At 37.7% G+C, this 19,638-nt stretch overlaps 1 protein-coding gene across 1 annotated transcript in view; it reads right to left on the reverse strand.

Moving 5' to 3' along the window:
* CCDC102B (coiled-coil domain containing 102B) overlaps positions 1 to 11,889 on the reverse strand; it is a 336,500-nt gene extending 324,611 nt beyond the window's left edge. The window contains exons 1-3 of the mRNA XM_075061961.1: positions 11,280 to 11,889; positions 8,424 to 8,635; positions 1,303 to 1,411 (exon numbers count right to left, since the gene is read on the reverse strand). Of these exons, the coding sequence (XP_074918062.1) occupies positions 1,303 to 1,411; positions 8,424 to 8,635; positions 11,280 to 11,870 (912 nt within the window). The 5' untranslated portion in view covers positions 11,871 to 11,889. The remainder of the gene's footprint in view (positions 1 to 1,302; positions 1,412 to 8,423; positions 8,636 to 11,279) is intronic.
* Between the last annotated feature and the right edge of the window lie 7,749 nt (positions 11,890 to 19,638).

A 19,638-nucleotide genomic window follows, 5' to 3' on the forward strand; every position in this document is an offset into this window, starting at 1 on the left:
TGATATATATCGAATAACTTTCACCCACACACAAGATTTGTGCATTTTAAAATATGGAGGATTTTCACTTACAAAATAGATACATGGTGGTAATTTCATTCAAATTAATCAGATTTACTAAAACTAGTGTTTCCCCCTGTAATATTAAAAACTAAATAAATCATAGCCCTACAAAACTTCCAAGATATGCAGAATACACAAAAAGTTACCTTCTGTTCACAGTTAAATACAAATATTTTCTGTGTATGTGTTTGTTCAATATCATGTATTACATCAAAATAAACATCTCATGTTAAAATTAGTTTTTTCTTTTCAACATGTATCCAACTAAGAACTCAAAGATGATTTGCAGTTGGAGACTGCATGATAGTTGTCTCTTATCCATATATCAGTATCAATTTTTATTGTTCTCTTCTCCCCAGCAGTGATCAAAACCTCAGGGCAAAATAATTTACCAGAACATCTGCTTTATATTTTAATCACAGAGATATGATAGACCAGTTGAATAGTTTGCATTTAATCAGGAGGGATTTTCCTACATAACAACTAGGGAGAGGAAAAGAAACCAAAATCTAAAGGAAGCCTAAGATAACAGACCAAGAGAAGATCCAGGACTACAAAGTAAAATGTGTAAAATGTAGAGGATTCAATTCAAACATTGCTATAGTGCATTCCCTGCTGAGTTTATATATGTATGCTAATTTTAAAAATATATAATCTAAATAATAGCAATTGACTTAATCTAAGTGTTTGATAATCACTGTAATTTAATTGTAAAAAAAAACTAAAAATTCTTGGTGTCTTGTGCACAATAGAGGCAAATAAAGTGTAAAAGCTTTAACCATATGTTCCAAACCTGGCTGCTTAAAGTTACAGTAGACTCTTATATACCAATGTTTTGACACCTGAATAGAAGTGACCTGATTTTCAGAAGTACCCACAAATTTCAATGAATTTTATGAGAATTATCAGGACTCAGTAGTTTCCATTTAGCTCATAAAAAAAGCAGTTTCTATTTAGGTCATAAAACATGGATGGTTTGAAACATTTAGTACAAATGAAACTACTATATAATATGCTTGTATGATGTAATTTGGCTCAGTAGTTTGGTCAGTCTCTGCACACTGGGCTCTGAAGGAGGGTGAGAATGGTGACTGACATTTTTTGTCAAATACAGAAAATATTGTTTCCTCTACGGCAGGCATCTGCTACAGTCCAAAATTACTTGTTTATCAGTTTCACAGACTGTTTTGCTCTCTGTTCCCAGTAGTAGTATTTTATTTGCTTTTTCTGCCAATGTACCTGTTTCAGGCTCTCCAGCTTGGACTGTCGCATTTCTTCATATTTCCATTTCCACTGAGAGAGATCAGAGTCCAGCTTCTCTACTTCTTTTTCCAGGAAAAAATGCATTCTATAAAAATTTTTAACAATCATCATTAAAAAAAATCTTTATAATAACAAAGCTGATTCTGAATATCTTTTGTATTGTTTCTAACTGTCTTGCTTTACTAGATTTGAATATAGTGTTTTGTTTTGTTTTTGTTTTTTAAATTACATGTTTCTATTACTTTTATGATGTTCAAAGGATTAGCCAAAGAGATTCACCAAAGTGAGGAGAAGGAACCAAAACAATCTAACAATTGACTTCAACCAGAGTCAGTTGACCCAATATACCATGTGATGGCAAAGAACATCAGAGAAAAGGTAACAAATAGGTGCAATACCTGAACAACAGAATAGAGTGTAAAGCAAGAGAAAAGGCCAATTTTATCTTTCATTAGATTATCTTAATCATGCATTCCCAAGTTTTTCCTGCTTTATTTGAGCTTTGTTTTACCTTTAACCGCTTTCATCTTCCCTGGGCATTTATTGTACATTGTTTATAGCTAGTTATACTTTTTCTTGGAATAGTTCTCTCTCAGTTCCCTCTTTATTCTGTGTTTCCTAGCGCTAGGTCCTCAGCTGGTGTAAATCAGCCTAGCTCCACTGAAGTCAGTACAGTTCATTTTCAACCTGGAAAAAAGTCCTCAGTGCTAAAAAAAGAAAAAAGGTTGATATATCACCATTTCTAGATGGTGTGAGCACTCCTTTTCTAGTCTTTTGTCAAAATGAAAATCCTTGAACTTTTACTTCCAGGAAGGGCATGTCCTGTTTCCACTAGGGCTGGTAGGCAAGCAGCATTAAAATTTCACTGTCTGTTTCCTAAGTACTCCACCAATAGAAAACTCTAAATGGAGGTTTGAATCAATACATTCCCAGTTATTCTGACCATGCTTCTCTCCCAGCCAGAAGTTCTCTTCTTTCAGACTTTGCCAGCCTCCTACAGCTCTCACAGATTGCAGAAAGCTGTGATCTGTTTGCATTGTCCCCTAATGTCAGGGTCTAGGCCAACAGAAGTATGATTATGGTCTTTTTCATGATGGTTTGTGGTATTTCAATCAGATGAGTGCAGAATACGTTTTCTTTGGTTCCCTTACTCTGTGCACTCTGGAAGCCATAAAATAATTATATTTTAATAGAGCTCTCAGGATTGCAATTTGAATACTTGTTTTTTTTTATTTGTTTCTTTGTTTTGTTTTTTTTAAGATTTGTTTCTTTCTGACCTTTACATTGGATAGTTCATGATGAAATTTTCAAAGACCATATTCACTTTGTTTAAGTACAGTCAGAGGAGTATTGGAAGGGGACATGTACATAACATATGCACAGTTCCATATGAATGGAAACCATAAATGTTGTAATTTAGACATTAATAACCCAAATGAAATGCTTTCAAATTTTGTTTGTATTCTCTAGCCATTTCAAATATTATTTGCCCCGGAAGGAAGCTGCTAGAAATATTTTGGAAATGGGGATGTATTGATCTTAGAAGTACTACACATCTTCATTAAGATTACATCTTTTAAAACTTATTTGCCTCCATCAAGATATTTGGGTATGAAGCTCTACTTACTCCTACAGCCAAGTCAATATCTACGAACATATTAAGACAACATAATGCATGAAGAACAATCTGATTCCTTAGAAAGAGGTACTGTAGTATTTCAATAATGAACTCTCATTGCTACCTTTACCCTTTATTCAAAACAATTAAAGCATTATTTTCTACCATTATGCAGAGATCTAAAGAAATATGATTTAGAGCAGCAGAGAGCACCACACAGGATATGTCTACACTGCAATTAGACACCCCCATGGCTGGCCTGAGCCAGCTGACTTATTCTCACAGGACTCAGGCTAAAGGGTATTTAATTGCTGTGTAGACATTTAGGCTCTGGCTGCAGCCTGGGCTCTGGGACCCTTGAGGTGGGTCATTACTCATTGTTAGAAAATGGCAATTAGGGAAAGAGTATTACACATAAAGTCACTTGGATCATAATCACAACAGTGTTATGAACTCAGGTCAGCATCATAAAGCCTGGATGTATTCCATTAGATTATAAACTACATCTTAGTCTGGTAGCACGAGATTTTTAAAACAGGAGGATGAAGATGTCCAAACATTTAAGAATAACTGTTGATGTTATTTTAGTCTTATTAGTTGTTGAAACTGTTTATTATAATAGGAGGTGCTTTGTAAAGCACAAGGGACAAAGAAGTACAGTGAAACCCAGCTATAATGCGATGTTTGGGGTCCAAAAACTTACATGGTGCTAAATGCGGGGTCGAGGTATAGCGGGGTTTGCCAGTGGTCCCCAATGCGGTGCATTGATGTGCGCCGCTTCGTGCCCCTAGTGCCGACTGCCCAGCAGAGGAGAGGAGCTGCAGCCCTCTGCTTGCTGGGGACAGAGAACTCCGGGGCTGTGGGCGCTGATGCTCTCTGTCCCCGGCAGATGCAGGGCCGTGGCTTCTCTCCCACTTCAAGAGGAGCCGCGGCTCCCCGTCTGCCAGGGACAGAGAGCACCAGCGCTCGCAGCCTCGGAGTTCTCTGTCTCTGGCAGGTGTGGGGCTGCAGCTTCTCTTCCCTGCTATGGTGTTGGGGACCATTGGTACAGTACCGTACTGTATTATGCCTTAAAGGTGAGCCAACCTGTGATCGCGCTATATGCGATTTCGCGTTATGGCAGCGTGCGTTATTGCGAGGTTTGACTGTACTAGAAAAGCAGACAAGTGGGATAGTTTAAAAGAAAAGAAACCTCAAAGACATCTGCTAGGAATAACAATTCTATGCCATAGGAGTGCCTTTGACAATCTACCAAGCATTTGACAAATGGCAATATTCATGTGATAAGATTGTTTTGACTAGAGACATATTTTATGAACATTTTGTTATAAACTCATGCTGAAAGATGGATTTTTAATGAGCTTAGTTGACCAAAGTACTAAACCTAAACAGATCTTATAAACTCTAAGTGCTTTTCTTTCTTCTATATGGTGATCAAGTGCCAGATGGCACATACACCCATTACTACAGACTGGCAGTGGTGTTAAACAAAGTTGAGTGTAAGAAAACTTTTTTGCCACAATGCCTTCAAAAACTTGTCAACTGTTAGTGCACTGCTGTGCTGATACTGCTGCCTACCATGCTTACCAATAGTGTCTCATTGTTTCCTTGTACTTCCTTATCTATCTGTATCCATCTGTTGTCTCTTGTCTTACCCTGAGATAGTAAGCTTTTTGCGTAAGGAGCATCTTTTTATTCTGTGTCTGTGCCTAGCCCAATGGGGTCCTGGTCCATGACTAAGGCTTCTAAATGCTGTAGTAATACAACCACGAAATAACATTGTCTCACCTCTTTTCTCAATAATTAGGTCAAGTTTTCTGCCAGGAAGCAGTAGTTTGGATATCCTTTAGAAAACACAATTTGATTTTTTAATTTTTTTTTTAAATTCAGAGAATAGTTGATGTCTGAAGAAAGTAATATTACTCTCATAGGCCATCATGACCAGCAATAATAAATTACAGCTGAACAGGATGAGAAAATTGAAGCCATCATTAGCGTAGTCAAGGCTAAAATAATGATACCAGGCTGATTAGTAACCATGAAAAACAGAAGACAGTGAAGCACAGGACAGCTAAAGAGATGAATTCACACCTTTACAATGTATAATGGGAAGTGTGATCCTGACCTTACAGGAGAAGTGAAAGTGAATTAACAAAACAGAAAGGACATTTACCACACTGGACAGCAAAAGGATGAAACTGTAAATTAAAGAAGGAACTTCTAATGAGTGTAAAATGCTCTATTTGGGTAGTTGTATCAAATGTACATATTGAACAGCTATGTAGATAATATCATTGGAAAGTGGAGTTTTCCTGTGTACTGTGCTTGCAAATGGCATGATGAGTATATGAAGTACTAATTTATTATTATGTTACAGTAGCACCTGTACTCAGAGGATCCCATTGAGCCTGTTGTTCCATTGGCCTAGAAACTGTACAAAAAGACATAAGAGACAGTCCCTGCTTTGAAGAGTTTGCAATCTAAATAAATAAAAATTTTTGAGAGTAGAGTTGGAAGGGACCTCAGAAGGTCATCTAATCCACTCCCCCTACTCAAAGCAGGACCAATCCCCAGACAGATTTTTACCTCAGTTTTCTAAATGGCCCTGTCAAGGATTGAACTCACAACCCTGGGTTTAGCAGGCCAATGCTCAAAGCACTGAGCTATATAAAGACTGTGAGTGAAAAGTACAGGCATAGAAAAGTTAAGTGATTTACTCAAGGTTAAACTGCAGCTGAAATGACAGAGCCAAGAATAGAAACTGGGTCTCCTGATTCCCAGTTTATTTTTCTCTCTCTGCTAGAGGAGTACTAAGTGCCTCATGCTAGATTCTGAATACATATCTCAACTCCCAATGGAATCAATGGGAGTTGAGGTGCCTATCACATGCAAGAGGCATTTGGCACACCATAGTGTTGGATCTAAGAAACTGCTAGAGATCACACGGAAGGGTCTGTTGCACAATTAAGATTGTTAACTGCATGCCCAGTTGGGGACACAATGAAACTTGCAAGAACTTCAATATTTTCAGATTGCATTTACTTTAAAACTATTAGAGTCTTAAAACTATTGGCACAGAATGGTTTTGTTAGGCATTTGAAAGACATGCTATTTTCTTGTGACTGCTAACATCAGACACCCACGTACAGAGTTCTGTGGTGAGTTTAAGAGAGCAGACAGATTTATACAGAAAATACAGTCACTATGACCTTGAGAAACATTCTGTTATTATGGAAAAAAATAGCTGTGTGATAGTCTTGCACAGATTGCATGCCAAAACTGATCTATAAACAAACACATCCACAGACTCACAATATCCACAAGACAGTTGCCAAAAAAAAAAAAAAGTAATAATGGAAAACATTGCTCCATCATAGCCTAGTGTTGCTAATTCTTTGAACTGAAATTGTTTAATCTACTTCTGCTGTTGCTGAGGAGGGGAAATTTTCTTCTTTTTTCTTTTTCAGTTAATTTAAGTTCTTATTGGAACAACAGTTCTGGTGACTGAAGTCTTCTGACTTCATGGTCACAGCACACACTGCATGTTTTCTTGCAAGACTCAATCAGTGTTCCTCAATCCTGTTTCTAGACTGACATCCCATAGGACAAACAGAGCCATTAGTGGGAATAAGGGATTGGCTGATGCAGACACCTATCTCTTACTAGTTAGAATGAGATCACCAAGTCTCTTCCTTCAGAGCACCAAACAGATACCAGATATTCACTACTTATCTTAACCAAGCATAAGAATGGTCATACTGGGTCGGACTAATGGTTCATCTAGCCCAGTATCCAGTCTTCTTACAGTGGCCAATGCTAGGTGCTTCAGAGGGAATGAGCAGAACAAGTAATCATCAAGTGATCCATCCCCTGTTGCCCATTCCCAGCTTCTGGCAAACAGAGTCTAGGGATACTTCAGAGCATGGTTTTGCATCCCTGCCCAGCCTGGCTAATAGCCATTGAGGGACCTATCCTCCAGGAACTTATCTATCTCTTTTGCTTGCCAATTGGCTTGCCAATTACAGAACCAGTTTCTCCTCCCTTGGTTTTCACACCTCTACTGCTAGAACAGGGCCTCACCCTCCCTGACTGAACTAACCTCGTTATCTCTAGCTTGCTTGCTAGCATATATATACCTGCCCCTGGAAATTTCCACTACCTGCGTCTGACGAAGTGGGTATTCACCCACGAAAGCTCACGCTCCAAAACGTCTGTTAGTCTATAAGGTGCCACAGGATTCTCTGCTGCTTATCTCTTTTTTGAATCCTGTTATAGTCTTGGACTTCAAAACGTTCTCTGGCAACGAGTTCCACAGGTTGACTGTGCATTGTGTGAATAAATACATCCTTTTGTTTGTTTTAAACCTGCTGCCTATTAATTTTATTTGGTGACCCCTAGGTTCTTGTGTTATGAGAAGGAGTAAATAACACTTCCTTATTTACTTTCTCCACATCAGTCATGATTTTATAGACCTCTATCATATCCCCCCTTAATTGTCTCTTTTCCAAATTGAAAAGTCCCAGACTTATTAATCTCTCCTCATAGGGAAGCTGTTCCAAACCCCTACTCATTTGTTGCCCTTTTCTGAACTTTTCCAAATCCAATGTACCTTTTTTGAGATGGATCAACCACATCTGCACACAGTATTCAAAACGTGGGCCTACCATGGATTTATATAGAGGCAATATGATATTTTCTGTCTTATTATCTATCCTTTCCTTATGATTCCCAACATTCTGTTAGCTTTTTTGACTGTCACTGCACATTGAATGGATGTTTTCAGAAGAACTATCCACAATGACTCCAAGATCTCTTTCCTGAGTGGTAACAGCTAATTTAGAAACGAACATTTTGTATGTATAGTTGGGTTTATGTTTTACAACGTGCATCACTTCGCATTTATCAACATTGAATTTCATCTGCCGTTTTATTGCCTATTCCGACTAATGTCTTGAAAGGCTCTAAATTCTTTTTCTAGTCTTAAGTTATCCAGTTCCTAGATGGAGCTTATTTTGAGGCATATAGATAATACTATTAATACTTTGTACCTGTGTAGCACCTTTCAACCCAAAGGCTCTCACCATTGAGCACACAGGGAGTCATTTTACACAAGCTGAAGTTTCCAAGTGTAATGCTATGAAGAATACATTCTGGTAACAACATACCAAAGATCAAGTACTGTAATACTGATATCGAATAGCAAGCAAGCATCCTTGGCCAATTACAACCTCACATTTTCAGAGATAGCCATATAAAGTCTCAAGTATATGACATACTTTTGAAATAGTGAGGAAATCTTCACAAAACGCAGAAATACGCGGTCAACAACATGAAACAAACATCCTTATACTAAGTTTATTCCTCCTAAATATTTAAATATATGCCTCTTACCAGAAATTAATGGTCATGTGACCAATTTAGAACACTGGTTTTATTTATTTAATTAACCTGCTCTAGGGAGAATCAATTTTGCACTTACTCTCTTTCCTTCTGTAAGATTTTCTGTGACTCATCCAATTGTAAATGCAAAGCAGAAACATGTATTAATTCATTCTCCGGAGGATGGACTACGTTGTCGAGCTTTTGTCTAGGCTTTTCCAGACCAATGAGAGGAGCAAAGGAGTCAGGAAGCCTCAGACTGAATCTCGTACCTTGGTTCTTTCTTAATGTGTTTTCAGTTGTCTCCACATCCTGAGAAAAAAATAATAAGAACAAAACATCCTAAGCCAGAAAATACAAATGTGTGTTAGGAACAGTCATCTCATAATGAAATCTACAAGGATTGTCATGCTATTCAAACATGTACAGCCTCAACGAAGGAAAAATCACACATCTTGTACATAGAATGTGATCAATAATGCCCCTGACCACCATGATGATCAGCTAGTGTGGCTGGTGGCACTCTATACCCCCAAAAAAGGTGTGTCCAACCAGCGTGGTGAGAAGCCAAGGATTTGTTTCTCTCAGGCATTGAAATATTCTTCTCAGCTAGCATTTTCAAAAGTTCCCACATCTGACTCTGAAGAGTCTAATCCAAATCCCATTGATGTCCACTGGCTTTTTTTCTGGGGGGACAGAAATGGTGTAGGGGAAAGGAAAACAGTTTATTCCTAAATACATTTCTGTTTTGCGAAGGCAAATGATTTTGCATGAAGAATTGTGCGAACCAAATTTAATCCATAATTAAGTAAATTGAAGTTCTCCCAAGAGAAATCTGGCTAACTTCAGAAATACAATAAATTGTGTTTCCTCCAATTAGTTATAAACTAATTCAGTTTCTCTCAATAAACCTCTGTACTGTTCCTGACGACTCTGTTCATCTGACATTATCAAAACTTTTTAACATGATGCATGAAAATTATATTATAAAAGATACTGTAAATTAGATAAATGGATATTCCCAGGCAATTTTAACACACTGAAACCATAAAGCAGCTGGCACATTATCCTTCATCAGTGAAGGAGATATACTGTTAAAATATATTTGTGTCATTCCCTCCTTTAGGCCCTGTAGATCACACATTTTAGTCACTCTGACAAACAGTTAACAACATACATCTGCGTAGAATTTGAGACTGAGGGTGAAGTTCCCGCCCTGTTGAAGTCAATGGAAAATCTCTAGGGCCAGAGTTTCAGCATTAGACTATAAACAGAAAATATTGTTTGGGTTTTCATTGATTTGAGTTCTGTATTACAGTGATTTTGAGTTTTAAATAGGATTGCTAAATAACAAATAGCACACTGTAGTTGTCTTCTATAACAAAGACAGATGTACTGATCATAGTGTGTATGTTTAATAGTAAAGTCAAGAGAATTACTATACTTTTTATGGATGTCTATGGAGATTAAATGCATAGATTCAAAGACCAATGTGTATACCTTGAATAATCACCTTGTCTAATTAAATTAGTTCATTTTAAAATCAATATTGCAAATATAGTTTTAAGATGATCCTTTGTGTAAAAATGATTAGGAACATAGTGTTTTGTATTTAATTCAGCACATTTCTTCTTAGAGTAAATCAAAAATATCTTAATTACATGATGTTACCACTCATCAAGGTCAGCCTGATAAAAAAAGTTGGATGATGATGATGATGATGATGATAATAACAATAATAGTACCAGGACAAATCATAAAACAACACAACATTTTCATTCAGTCTAGTGAACTAGCAGGGAACTCTGCCCAACACATTAGAATCCAATCACTGGCTGGTCCTTCTGAATAAAGTACAAATATAATTTTACAATTGTTGCAAAAACCTTAGAGTTCATAATAAACTTGAGGCCAAAATTCTTTACTGGAGTAACTCCATTGAAATAAATTACATCAGCAGGAATTACATCAGCAGAGAATTTGGCTCCATAACTAAGCCCCTTCTTAGAGTGTGCATACAGAAGAAACACACAATGAAATGTATAATAAGTCAGAAGCTTTTTACAGGTTGATTCTCAAGTGCCAGTTCAATATCTATTCAGGGTCACAGTACATACTATCGTTCATCTCACAGCAGTGTCAGTGGAAATTCTGACAAAAGATGTACTTGCTGAAGGCCCTGACTCATAGTCTATTCACGTCAATGTAAACTTTGAGTTGAGCAGGCTTTGAATCATGCCTACAGTCAATACAGGTTATAGGTGATGCTGTTTATGATAGGTATATAATATATATCCAGTGCTGGAATGAATACTGGCAAAGGAAGAGGGTACAGTTCCATTTGCTAAAACTAGTTCCTTTATTTTAAAAACAGGCAATTGTAGAGCTGGAAAAATTGCATCAAATTATTCCACTCATTAAGATTCCATGGCCACCTTCTGATCCTATATTACCAAGACAACATAACTACAGTTCTGGATCTTTAAAAATACTCCTATTCTGCAGGAAGGGGATGCCCCCCCCCCCCTCCCCAAGGAACTCAAAGTTATTCACTAGAATTAACTGTGAAGGGCAGGAAGAATTTTGGAAGACCAGGACTAGGTAAATAGCTTCCACTCATTTTCAGTTCTACCTGTGTCCATAGACCAGTAAAGACTTTAATGACTGGACACAAGAAAACCTACATTGCTTTTTGAAGAGGGAAAAATATATAGGTCATAGGGGAGCCCAAATTATCATCTCATGCAACTGCCCCTCCCATGTAACTGTTTATATATGAGTGATAATGCAAATTGGTCATCTAGTTTATATATAAACAAAGCATTATATACTGAAATTTTAGGAGTGGAGACAGGCATACATGTACAGTGTTACCATGAAGCATAGAAAAGTGGACCTTATGTAGACTTGCTAAAAATGCAGATTTCAGAACATACAAATGTATAGTTCCCTTTACCCTATGCATATCTTGTACCACAAGGATCTTGCTCTTGATCACATCTTTAACAGGTTTTTGTTCCAGACACACTGACTGGTACTCCTTTTCTGTCATATAGGGCATATCTGAGAAATTGAGTTTCTTTTTCCAAGTGACTTCAGTTTTCCACTTTTCCTTGTCAATTAGTAAGTCTTGGTTTAGCTTTTTCAGTGCATTTAGTTCCTTCATTGTGGTCTCCAGTTTGATTCTCAGTTGTCTCCCTTCCTCCCGGGCTTTATTCCTTTCTGCTCTAACTTTGCTCCATTTCTCCCGCCAGTTGGCAGTGCAGTCTGACCACCAGCGCATGGTCTTCTCCATTTGGGCAGCTCTAGTCTTAACTTCTTCCAGCTCCCGAAGTCGGAGCTCTTCAGAAATCTCCCAGTCATTGTTGTTACTAATATGCATACAAGGATGATGAGAGGAGTGTGAATGGAGCCTTTGAGATGGTAAACTTGAGTTACAGAGGTTACCTGTTTCTTTTCTACCTTCAGCTAGTTCATAAGACTGTCTTTGTTGGGTCTTGAAAACCTGTGTCTTGTCAGATAATTTATGGACAGAGTCTAGATTCATGTTTCAATTCTTAATCTAATTTCACACCTAAAACAGATAAGGAGAAGTGAATATTAGTAATAAATATAACAAACATATTGTACAATAAATCAGAAAATCTTTAGAACCATGAGCACATCAGAAGCCAGATTGGGCAGAAAAAGTAAAGTGGAATCTACAAACTGTGATGCCCTTATTAAGTTTTTTGCTCAAGCAAAATCTCAGAATTTGTCTGCGTAAGAAACGAATAAAACAAAACTAAAGACCTTAAGACTTCATCCTATATCTCTTAAGAAAATTTACATTTGCTTAAGGAGTGACATATAGCAGTCCCAACTCCAAGAGCAGAACAGGGATGGTCTGTCTCCATTACTTTTTTGCTACAGTTATCTACAGAACACAGTATACTTCCCACATCAAACTAACTCAGCTCTGCTAGCCACTGCTTGGGGAGAGAGGAGTAAAGCCTTGATTCCACCCATTCCCCACTTCTCTAGAACCACTTTGACTCATGTGCTTGGAGAGAGGGATGACTGAAACCTAGTTTCAGCCCCACAAACAGAGTGGTGAATTGAACAGGCTACACAGAGCAGTCACTTATGCCCCCTTACCCACCTGCTCAGTATCTTAAGGAAGAGTGACAGTCCTGCCAGTATTAACAGAAGAATGGAAGCTGTAGGTAAGGATTGCTGCTTCTACAATCTAACATCTAGCTCATTTTAGTGATTAGTATATTATGGTGATTAGTTTTAAAGTTAATACATTAATTTGAAACACAACCTAAATGAAAGTCCAGTAACAAATTATTTACCAACATTTCATCTTGAAAAAATTAAAGCAATTAACAAGATATTTTAGTGTAATGCTTTGTTCTCATTTTTATTCATATGAGCCAGGAGCTTCTGCAGTTTTTTCATCACCAGTCAGATGCTCCCAGTCAGTTTTAATTGGTATTTGACTTTACAGAACATTCATAATATTATTTGCCATTTATTAAATGTTTCTGGATCATTGTTACAACATAAGTATATCTACACTGCAAGTTAGGAGTGTGATTCATCACCAATTCATCAGAAAACTACATCTTCAACATGGTATTTGTTCATTTGTTTTTTAATGGCTTTAACTCAGCTTAGCTCCATTTCTGTTGGTTGGCTGCCCCATGATCAAATCATTTTATCATGAAATACTTTTAAATCTTGTTAAACACACTTAAAGAAATACAGTTTCAAGTATTGTTACAAGTGAAAATGGGGTCAAATGGTGGTGGAAGGGTAGGTCACAAATCACTAGGCTTTCTAGCAGTCTCTCCAGTTCCCTTGATCCTGCAACATCTGCAGCTTCCATAGATTTCAGTTGCAAGTCTTGATTTGTGAGTTCTCAGCACATCTGAAAACCAGAACCTTTTAAAATTAAAATTATATTTTTAATTGATCACAAGGGACCTAGAGTTTTGGATGTATATTTTTGTATTGTTGAGTCAAATTAAATATGACAATCAAATAGATTTTCTTATGCATTAATATTAAGTTTATTTGACAAGGTTTAGATGCTTAGTTTTTAAGTGGAGGGGTATACGGCATATGCAACTGTGATGCCCTCATTTAATTTACTTTAAATTATAAGAAATCTCTCTCTCTTCAAAAACAGTAGCTGATTGAGAGACACACACTGCTCTCTCTCTCATAGAAACTATATTTTCATTCTTGTGTCTTGTTTTCACAAATTTAAACTAAAAGTCATTTTATCACACCAAAAGCATGTGGTTGGTTTTTCTGTATAGAAAAGTCATAAAACAGAATTAGGAATTAAAATTACACCATTCAGCATCAGAAGCAGCAGTAAGGGTAAAATTACAAGCGGGATAATAAGTACCAATAGGAAAAGTTCCTGAAGGAGTTTAATATCTGGACTTCAGTGTAATTCTACTCTTTTGGGGAAAAATCCTGAAAAATGTATTTGGTCCATCACCAACCCTCCTCTCCATTCTCAATATCGTGCATACCTTTACAATGCTGATTAAGAGAATAGGAATGTTTTGCAGAAGGATTTATATTTCCACCTAAATTTGGACATTTGCTGATGTTCACATAGTTACAGGTAAGTAAGATAAGGGTAAGTTTGCTCATTGAAGCAGAAATATGGTTTCCAAGAGGATAAATGAGATCAGGACAACTGCCAAGGGAAATGAGATCACATCTATTACCCCATTATAATTCAAGTATCAGAGGGGTAGCCGTGATAGTCTGGATCTGTAAAAAGCAGCAAAGAGTCCTAAGGCACCTTGTAGACTAACAGACATTTTGGAACATGAGCTTTCGTGGGTGAATACCCACTTCGTCACGCACAAAACCTTATGCTCCAATACTTCTGTTAATCTATAAGATGCCGCAGGACTCTTTGCCTCCATTATAATTGATTTCCCAATGTAATATACAAATAAAATGAATTTGATTGCTTGGTTCTTCCACCATGCTCAGTATTTCTTGCACCTCAGTTCAGCTGATCAATCTGAAGCTCAGAGACACCCTCCCCCATTCAAGATAGAACTGAACCTATCAGTTACACAACGTAGGGCAGGCAGAATGTTAGAATCAAGGTAACAATTAGAATGTAGGTTTTTTTCACACATTTCTAAGTCCTAAATAACTGAAGTAAGGAGGAGGAAGTATCTTCGGAGTCCATTGTACTAAATGCAAAGGTTATGCATTGTAGGCCAGGATTATATGTAACCTTTCCAGAAGGGAGAGGTGATATGAACTGTGGGAAGTGTTATGAACTTCAAAGGACTATATTGAAAAAATGTGCCAGATGAGAATGGATTTTTGGAACAAACAATGTTAAGTGGTTTGTCTGGGAATCTCTAGAGCAGTGGTTCTCAATCTGAGTACCTCTGGTAAGCTTTTTAGCATGTGTGTAGATGCTCTTTTTTTAAAATGTTTTCTCTGTGAGGCTTTCACCTTAAGAATAAATGTGTGCTTGCTTAGAAAGGGTTATGTTGTAACCTACAACTGTGGGTGGTTACACTGTTTAAAGCCTTCGGAGAGAAAGCAAAACACAGAGGCTGGTCTTTGAGGCAGGTCTGGCTTGCTGGGGAGATCACTGTCGGTAGCACACTGCACAGCCTGCAAAACTCAAGGCAGCAAGGATAGGGCTAAGGAGCCAAGAGTTTAGAGTGGGTACCCTTGAGGGATTATGGAGGAGTTGCCCTGAACTGTGACAATAGGATCAAACCCTAGGGAAATGGACTACAATGATGACCCCCTTGAGTGATATCACATAGTGCAGAAAAATTTTTGAGGGAAAATATCATATTGATGAAGTTGTACATGTTTGTATCAGTTGAAAGCCTCTGCTATAATGGATGTATGGCTAGAACATGTGCAGTCAAATCTTGGCCACATAGACAGTGTGGGCCAATGGATCGAACACTTGACTGGGACTCAGGAGACAAGATCTATTCCCTGCTTTCCAGCTGGTCTACTTTTGCAAGTCACTGCACCTCTTTGCCTCAGTTTCCCCATCTGAAAATATTGGGATGATACCAACCTTTTTTATAACGCACCTTGAGACCTGCTGATGGAAAGTGCTACATAGAAAAAACAAAATGAAACTATGCATTATTACTACCACATATTCCAACCAGATAAATAATATAAAGACCAGGCTAGCCCTAAAGATTCTGTGCTCCTCCTTTCCATCACAATTACAAACGCTCCACTAACACAGTCAGTCAAAACCACTGAAGATTTTCCATCTCCTATTTTGCTGCACAAGCCACTTATTCTGCATGTATGTTGTAGGGAGGCCAGACAAAGATAATATTGCACAGTACTTTTATCATCTTATGTCTATAGAACATACTGTACAACTGATCTCTAATTAAGCCTCATAAATACCTTTCTGAGGCAGCATTACTTGCATTTTACTATTGGGTTACTTGGGAGAGTGAGTGTTTAAGGTGCAGATTTTTGAAAATGATCTGTAACTTTGAGTATCCAACTTAAAATAACTCAGTCTAGTTTGCCAGAAATGCTGGGCACTTGCAGTTTCCATAGATTTGAATTGGATTTGGCCATTCAAAATTACAGGCTGTTTTTGAAAAATGTTGCTGTAAGTATGTCTTTCCCAAGGTCAAGACCAGGTAATGGCAAAGCTGAGATTAGAGTCATAAGCCTATTAGACAGTATTGCCCATCCATGGTATCAACAACATCTCTAAGAGTGTAAAAGATCTGGCTTGGAAACGACACACACACACACACACACACACACACAAACATAAGAAGCCAGCACAGAAAATTGTATTGTTAGAATACCCGCAAGGATCTTAAAACACTGTGGACGCTGTCTGCAGTTCTTCTATTGATTTCTGGGGCTCATTAGTGATCTGTCGAGACCCTGGTGTCAGAACTCCTCAGGGCCACAGGGAACAGTGACTAGCCAGAACACAATGTATTCCAGCCACAGCTCTATGCCAGTGAAGGGGGTAATGGTGGAAACCTTATCCTGGGGATATTCTCTGGTGGGTATTGCCAGTGTGGTAAAAAAGTGTCATAATGCAGGGATGCACCAAGCCCTGATTAAGGATAAAACCTGTAACAAAATATTTTGTGTGGTTTACAGTAATAAAGTGGAATTCTCTGTGACACCTTAACTAACATTTAATCTGATGTCAACAGTTACTTTGCTGGATTTGTAAAAGCAGCAAAGAGTCCTGTGGCACCTTATAGACTAACAGACATATTGGAACATGAGCTTTCATGGGTGAATACCCACTTCGTCGGATGCATGTAGTGGAAACTGCATCCGATGAAGTAGGTATTCACCCACGAAAGCTCATGCTCCAATACGTCTATTAGTCTCTAAGGTGCCACAGGACTCTTTGCTGCTTTTACAGATCCAGACTAACATGGCTACTCCTCTGATACTTTGCTGGATTTGTAGATCATAAAATGTTTGACCAATCATTTTCCCCGGAGATGAATGATTTCATTACCCTTGACTCAATCTCTAGGTAGGCTTCTGAGTTTGACCAGTTATCTGATTTACAATGAATGTCACTTTCAGTTGCGGAAAAACATTACTAAATGACCAGGAAAGATTCCAAGACCATTTTGATGAGCAACTAATAAATGTGGTTGCAGTCAATTGTATTATCTCTGTTGTCAGGCCAGTTGTCTGGCAAATATGCATGCCTGATAATTTTCAAAAGGAAGGGAGTTCCATAGATAGAGTTTCTGAACCAAGAATGCCCTGAACTTGACCCCGGTCAGACATAGCTAAAAGAGAGCCAGGTTTAATTGGCTTTCTAACTTCAGCTACTGGGAAAATAGCAAGTTGTCGGTGTATGTACAGCACATTGTCAAGAACCTGAAGCCTAGATTATTAATTTTCAAAATTACAATAAATGGAATGAGTAAAAGATATTCAAGGTTCCCACATCATGGGGAAAGGACTTATTAATACAATAAATTTAGAATAATTCTCCTTATTCTTCCAAAGAAGTTTCAGAGTTATGCATTTGTAAACTTTCAAGACATGTAAGTAACTTTTAGTCTGCTAGTAATTTGCAGTCACTTTGTAATTGGGTATTGGTATAAGAAACATATGGGTTGAACTGTTTTTTCTGTTATAAATAATTTTGTTAGTTCTGGACTGGTTGGTATTTATTTCATCTATTATGACAAGCTATCAGATGGTACTCAGAGGCAAATAAAACTACTCAAAGACAATGCTTAGAGCACACTGCAGCACAAAAAGATCAACCTACGTGGTTCAATGAGTAGCTTGATAAAGCCACCATGACACATCCTGGAAATCCCTCCCATTATGGAAGATGTATGGGCTGGGCTTCCCAGCTATGTACCAAATTCCCATGAGACGCTGCAGCAGAATTTCCAAATCAATTTTATTTTCTACCAAAGGGTTTCAGTTTGGGGGCTTTCTGGGTTGTGGGGTTTTTTGGGGAGGTTTTTTTTTTTTGGTTTTTATTAAAAGTTAAAATTCTAGGCAGACAAGACACACTGTTCATGGAAAATTTTATTAACTTGAAAAGCGATTTTTTTTGTTAAAAACGAGTTTTGACAGAGAAATTGTGACCAGCCCTGCTGAGTAATCTCAATTTCTGATCAGTAATTCCTGAACATATGAATCTGCCACTAAAATAGTGGAATAAAGACTGTTTTCTTAGGGTTTCCCCTCCTCCGCAAATATAGGACATCTTTTAGTCTATGGAAAGTATGTTGGGTGAAGTTAGATCTCTTGTTCCTATTGTTTTGAGAGCTAAATGTTAGAGGACGAGAAAGATGTAAATGAGTTACTAAGCGTGAAAAATAGGGCAGATGGCACCCAGGTTCTGTTTATAAGGCAGAGACTACAATAAGGATGACAGTAAAAAAGCTTTTGTAACCATGAATTGTTAATATTAGTACTCACACTCCTCTTATACAGAACACATAGGACTCTTAGAGATAATCAGTTATAAGTCTCTACATACCCAGGAACCACTACATTAGGTTTTGCTTGAGAGCATAATAGCTTTCAAATGTACATCAAGAAGGTAAAATGAATGGTTTTAATGTATCTGTCTGTAGTAATTTTGCAATTGTTGCTTTACGTATGATAACGCCACATGGTTGCTGCCATTAACAGAACATCACTAAAAACAAGAGGCTGCATCTCAGCAAACATGAGAAGAGCCGTTGTGTGTCAATCAGCAGAAGGTGGAGTAACAAGGGAACGCTAAATGTTACACATGGGATTTACTGTTACCTCTCAACTCTGAGTTGTGGCTGGGAAAAGAGACCTTCCTTGTAACACATGTTGAACTTTGTCTGCTTTCCTCCCCCTGCATCATCTGTTCCTTTAAACACAAGAACTAGGTTTACCAAATGAATTAATAGGCACCAAATTTAAAAGAAACAAAAGAAAGTATTTATTCACACAATGCACCGTCAACCTGTGGAACTCTGCCAGAGGATGTTGTGAAGGCCAAGACTTATAACCACGTTAAAAAAAAAACTAGATAAGTTCATGAAGGATAGGTCCATCAGTGGCTATTATCCAGGATGGGAAAGATTGGTGTACCTAGCCACTGTTTGCCAGAAGCCTGGAATGGGCAACAGGAGCCGGATCATTTGATGATTACCTGTTCTGTTCATTCCCTCTGGAGCACCTGGCATTGGCATCTGTTGGAAGACAGGATACTGGGCTAGATGGACCTTCGGTCTGACCCAGTATGTAAACATCTAAAAGGACCCCATCGATTTGAACTCTAGTCAGTTAGAAAAAATAAAGAGTTAAAAGGGTGCTTTCAGCCATTATATCTACTCCCAAGTCTCCTGACAATTTTTGTAGTTCTCTCTTGACTTTTCTAAAAAGGTTTCTTTTCCTTGTTGTGTGAAAACTCTACACAAACACAGTGACATACCCTCCTGCCTGGCTGCTCCTAGAGATCAGTGACTCATTATGCTAAGCACCATACAGAATCAGTTTTTGCCCCTAAGAGCTTAGTCTGTAAACAAAACTACAATTTAATGCTCAGAAAATACAAATTAAAAAAAAAATCAGGAAAAAACTCCTCTAATCTTTTTCAACCACAGTAATACTAGGTGATGATTTTTTTTGGTCAATATTATTACAATTAAGATTTGCCATTTTTCACAAAATGAGAACTTAAAGAGGATAAGCATTTTGTTTATATTATAGTATATGAAACCAAATAATCACTGGTGGAATTTCACTGTATTCCTCTTCTCAACTGGTGGAAAATCAGCATAGCTCCATCA

The sequence above is a fragment of the Chelonoidis abingdonii genome, chromosome 2 (genome assembly GCF_003597395.2).
Source record: "Chelonoidis abingdonii isolate Lonesome George chromosome 2, CheloAbing_2.0, whole genome shotgun sequence".
Lineage (NCBI taxonomy): Eukaryota > Metazoa > Chordata > Testudines > Testudinidae > Chelonoidis > Chelonoidis abingdonii.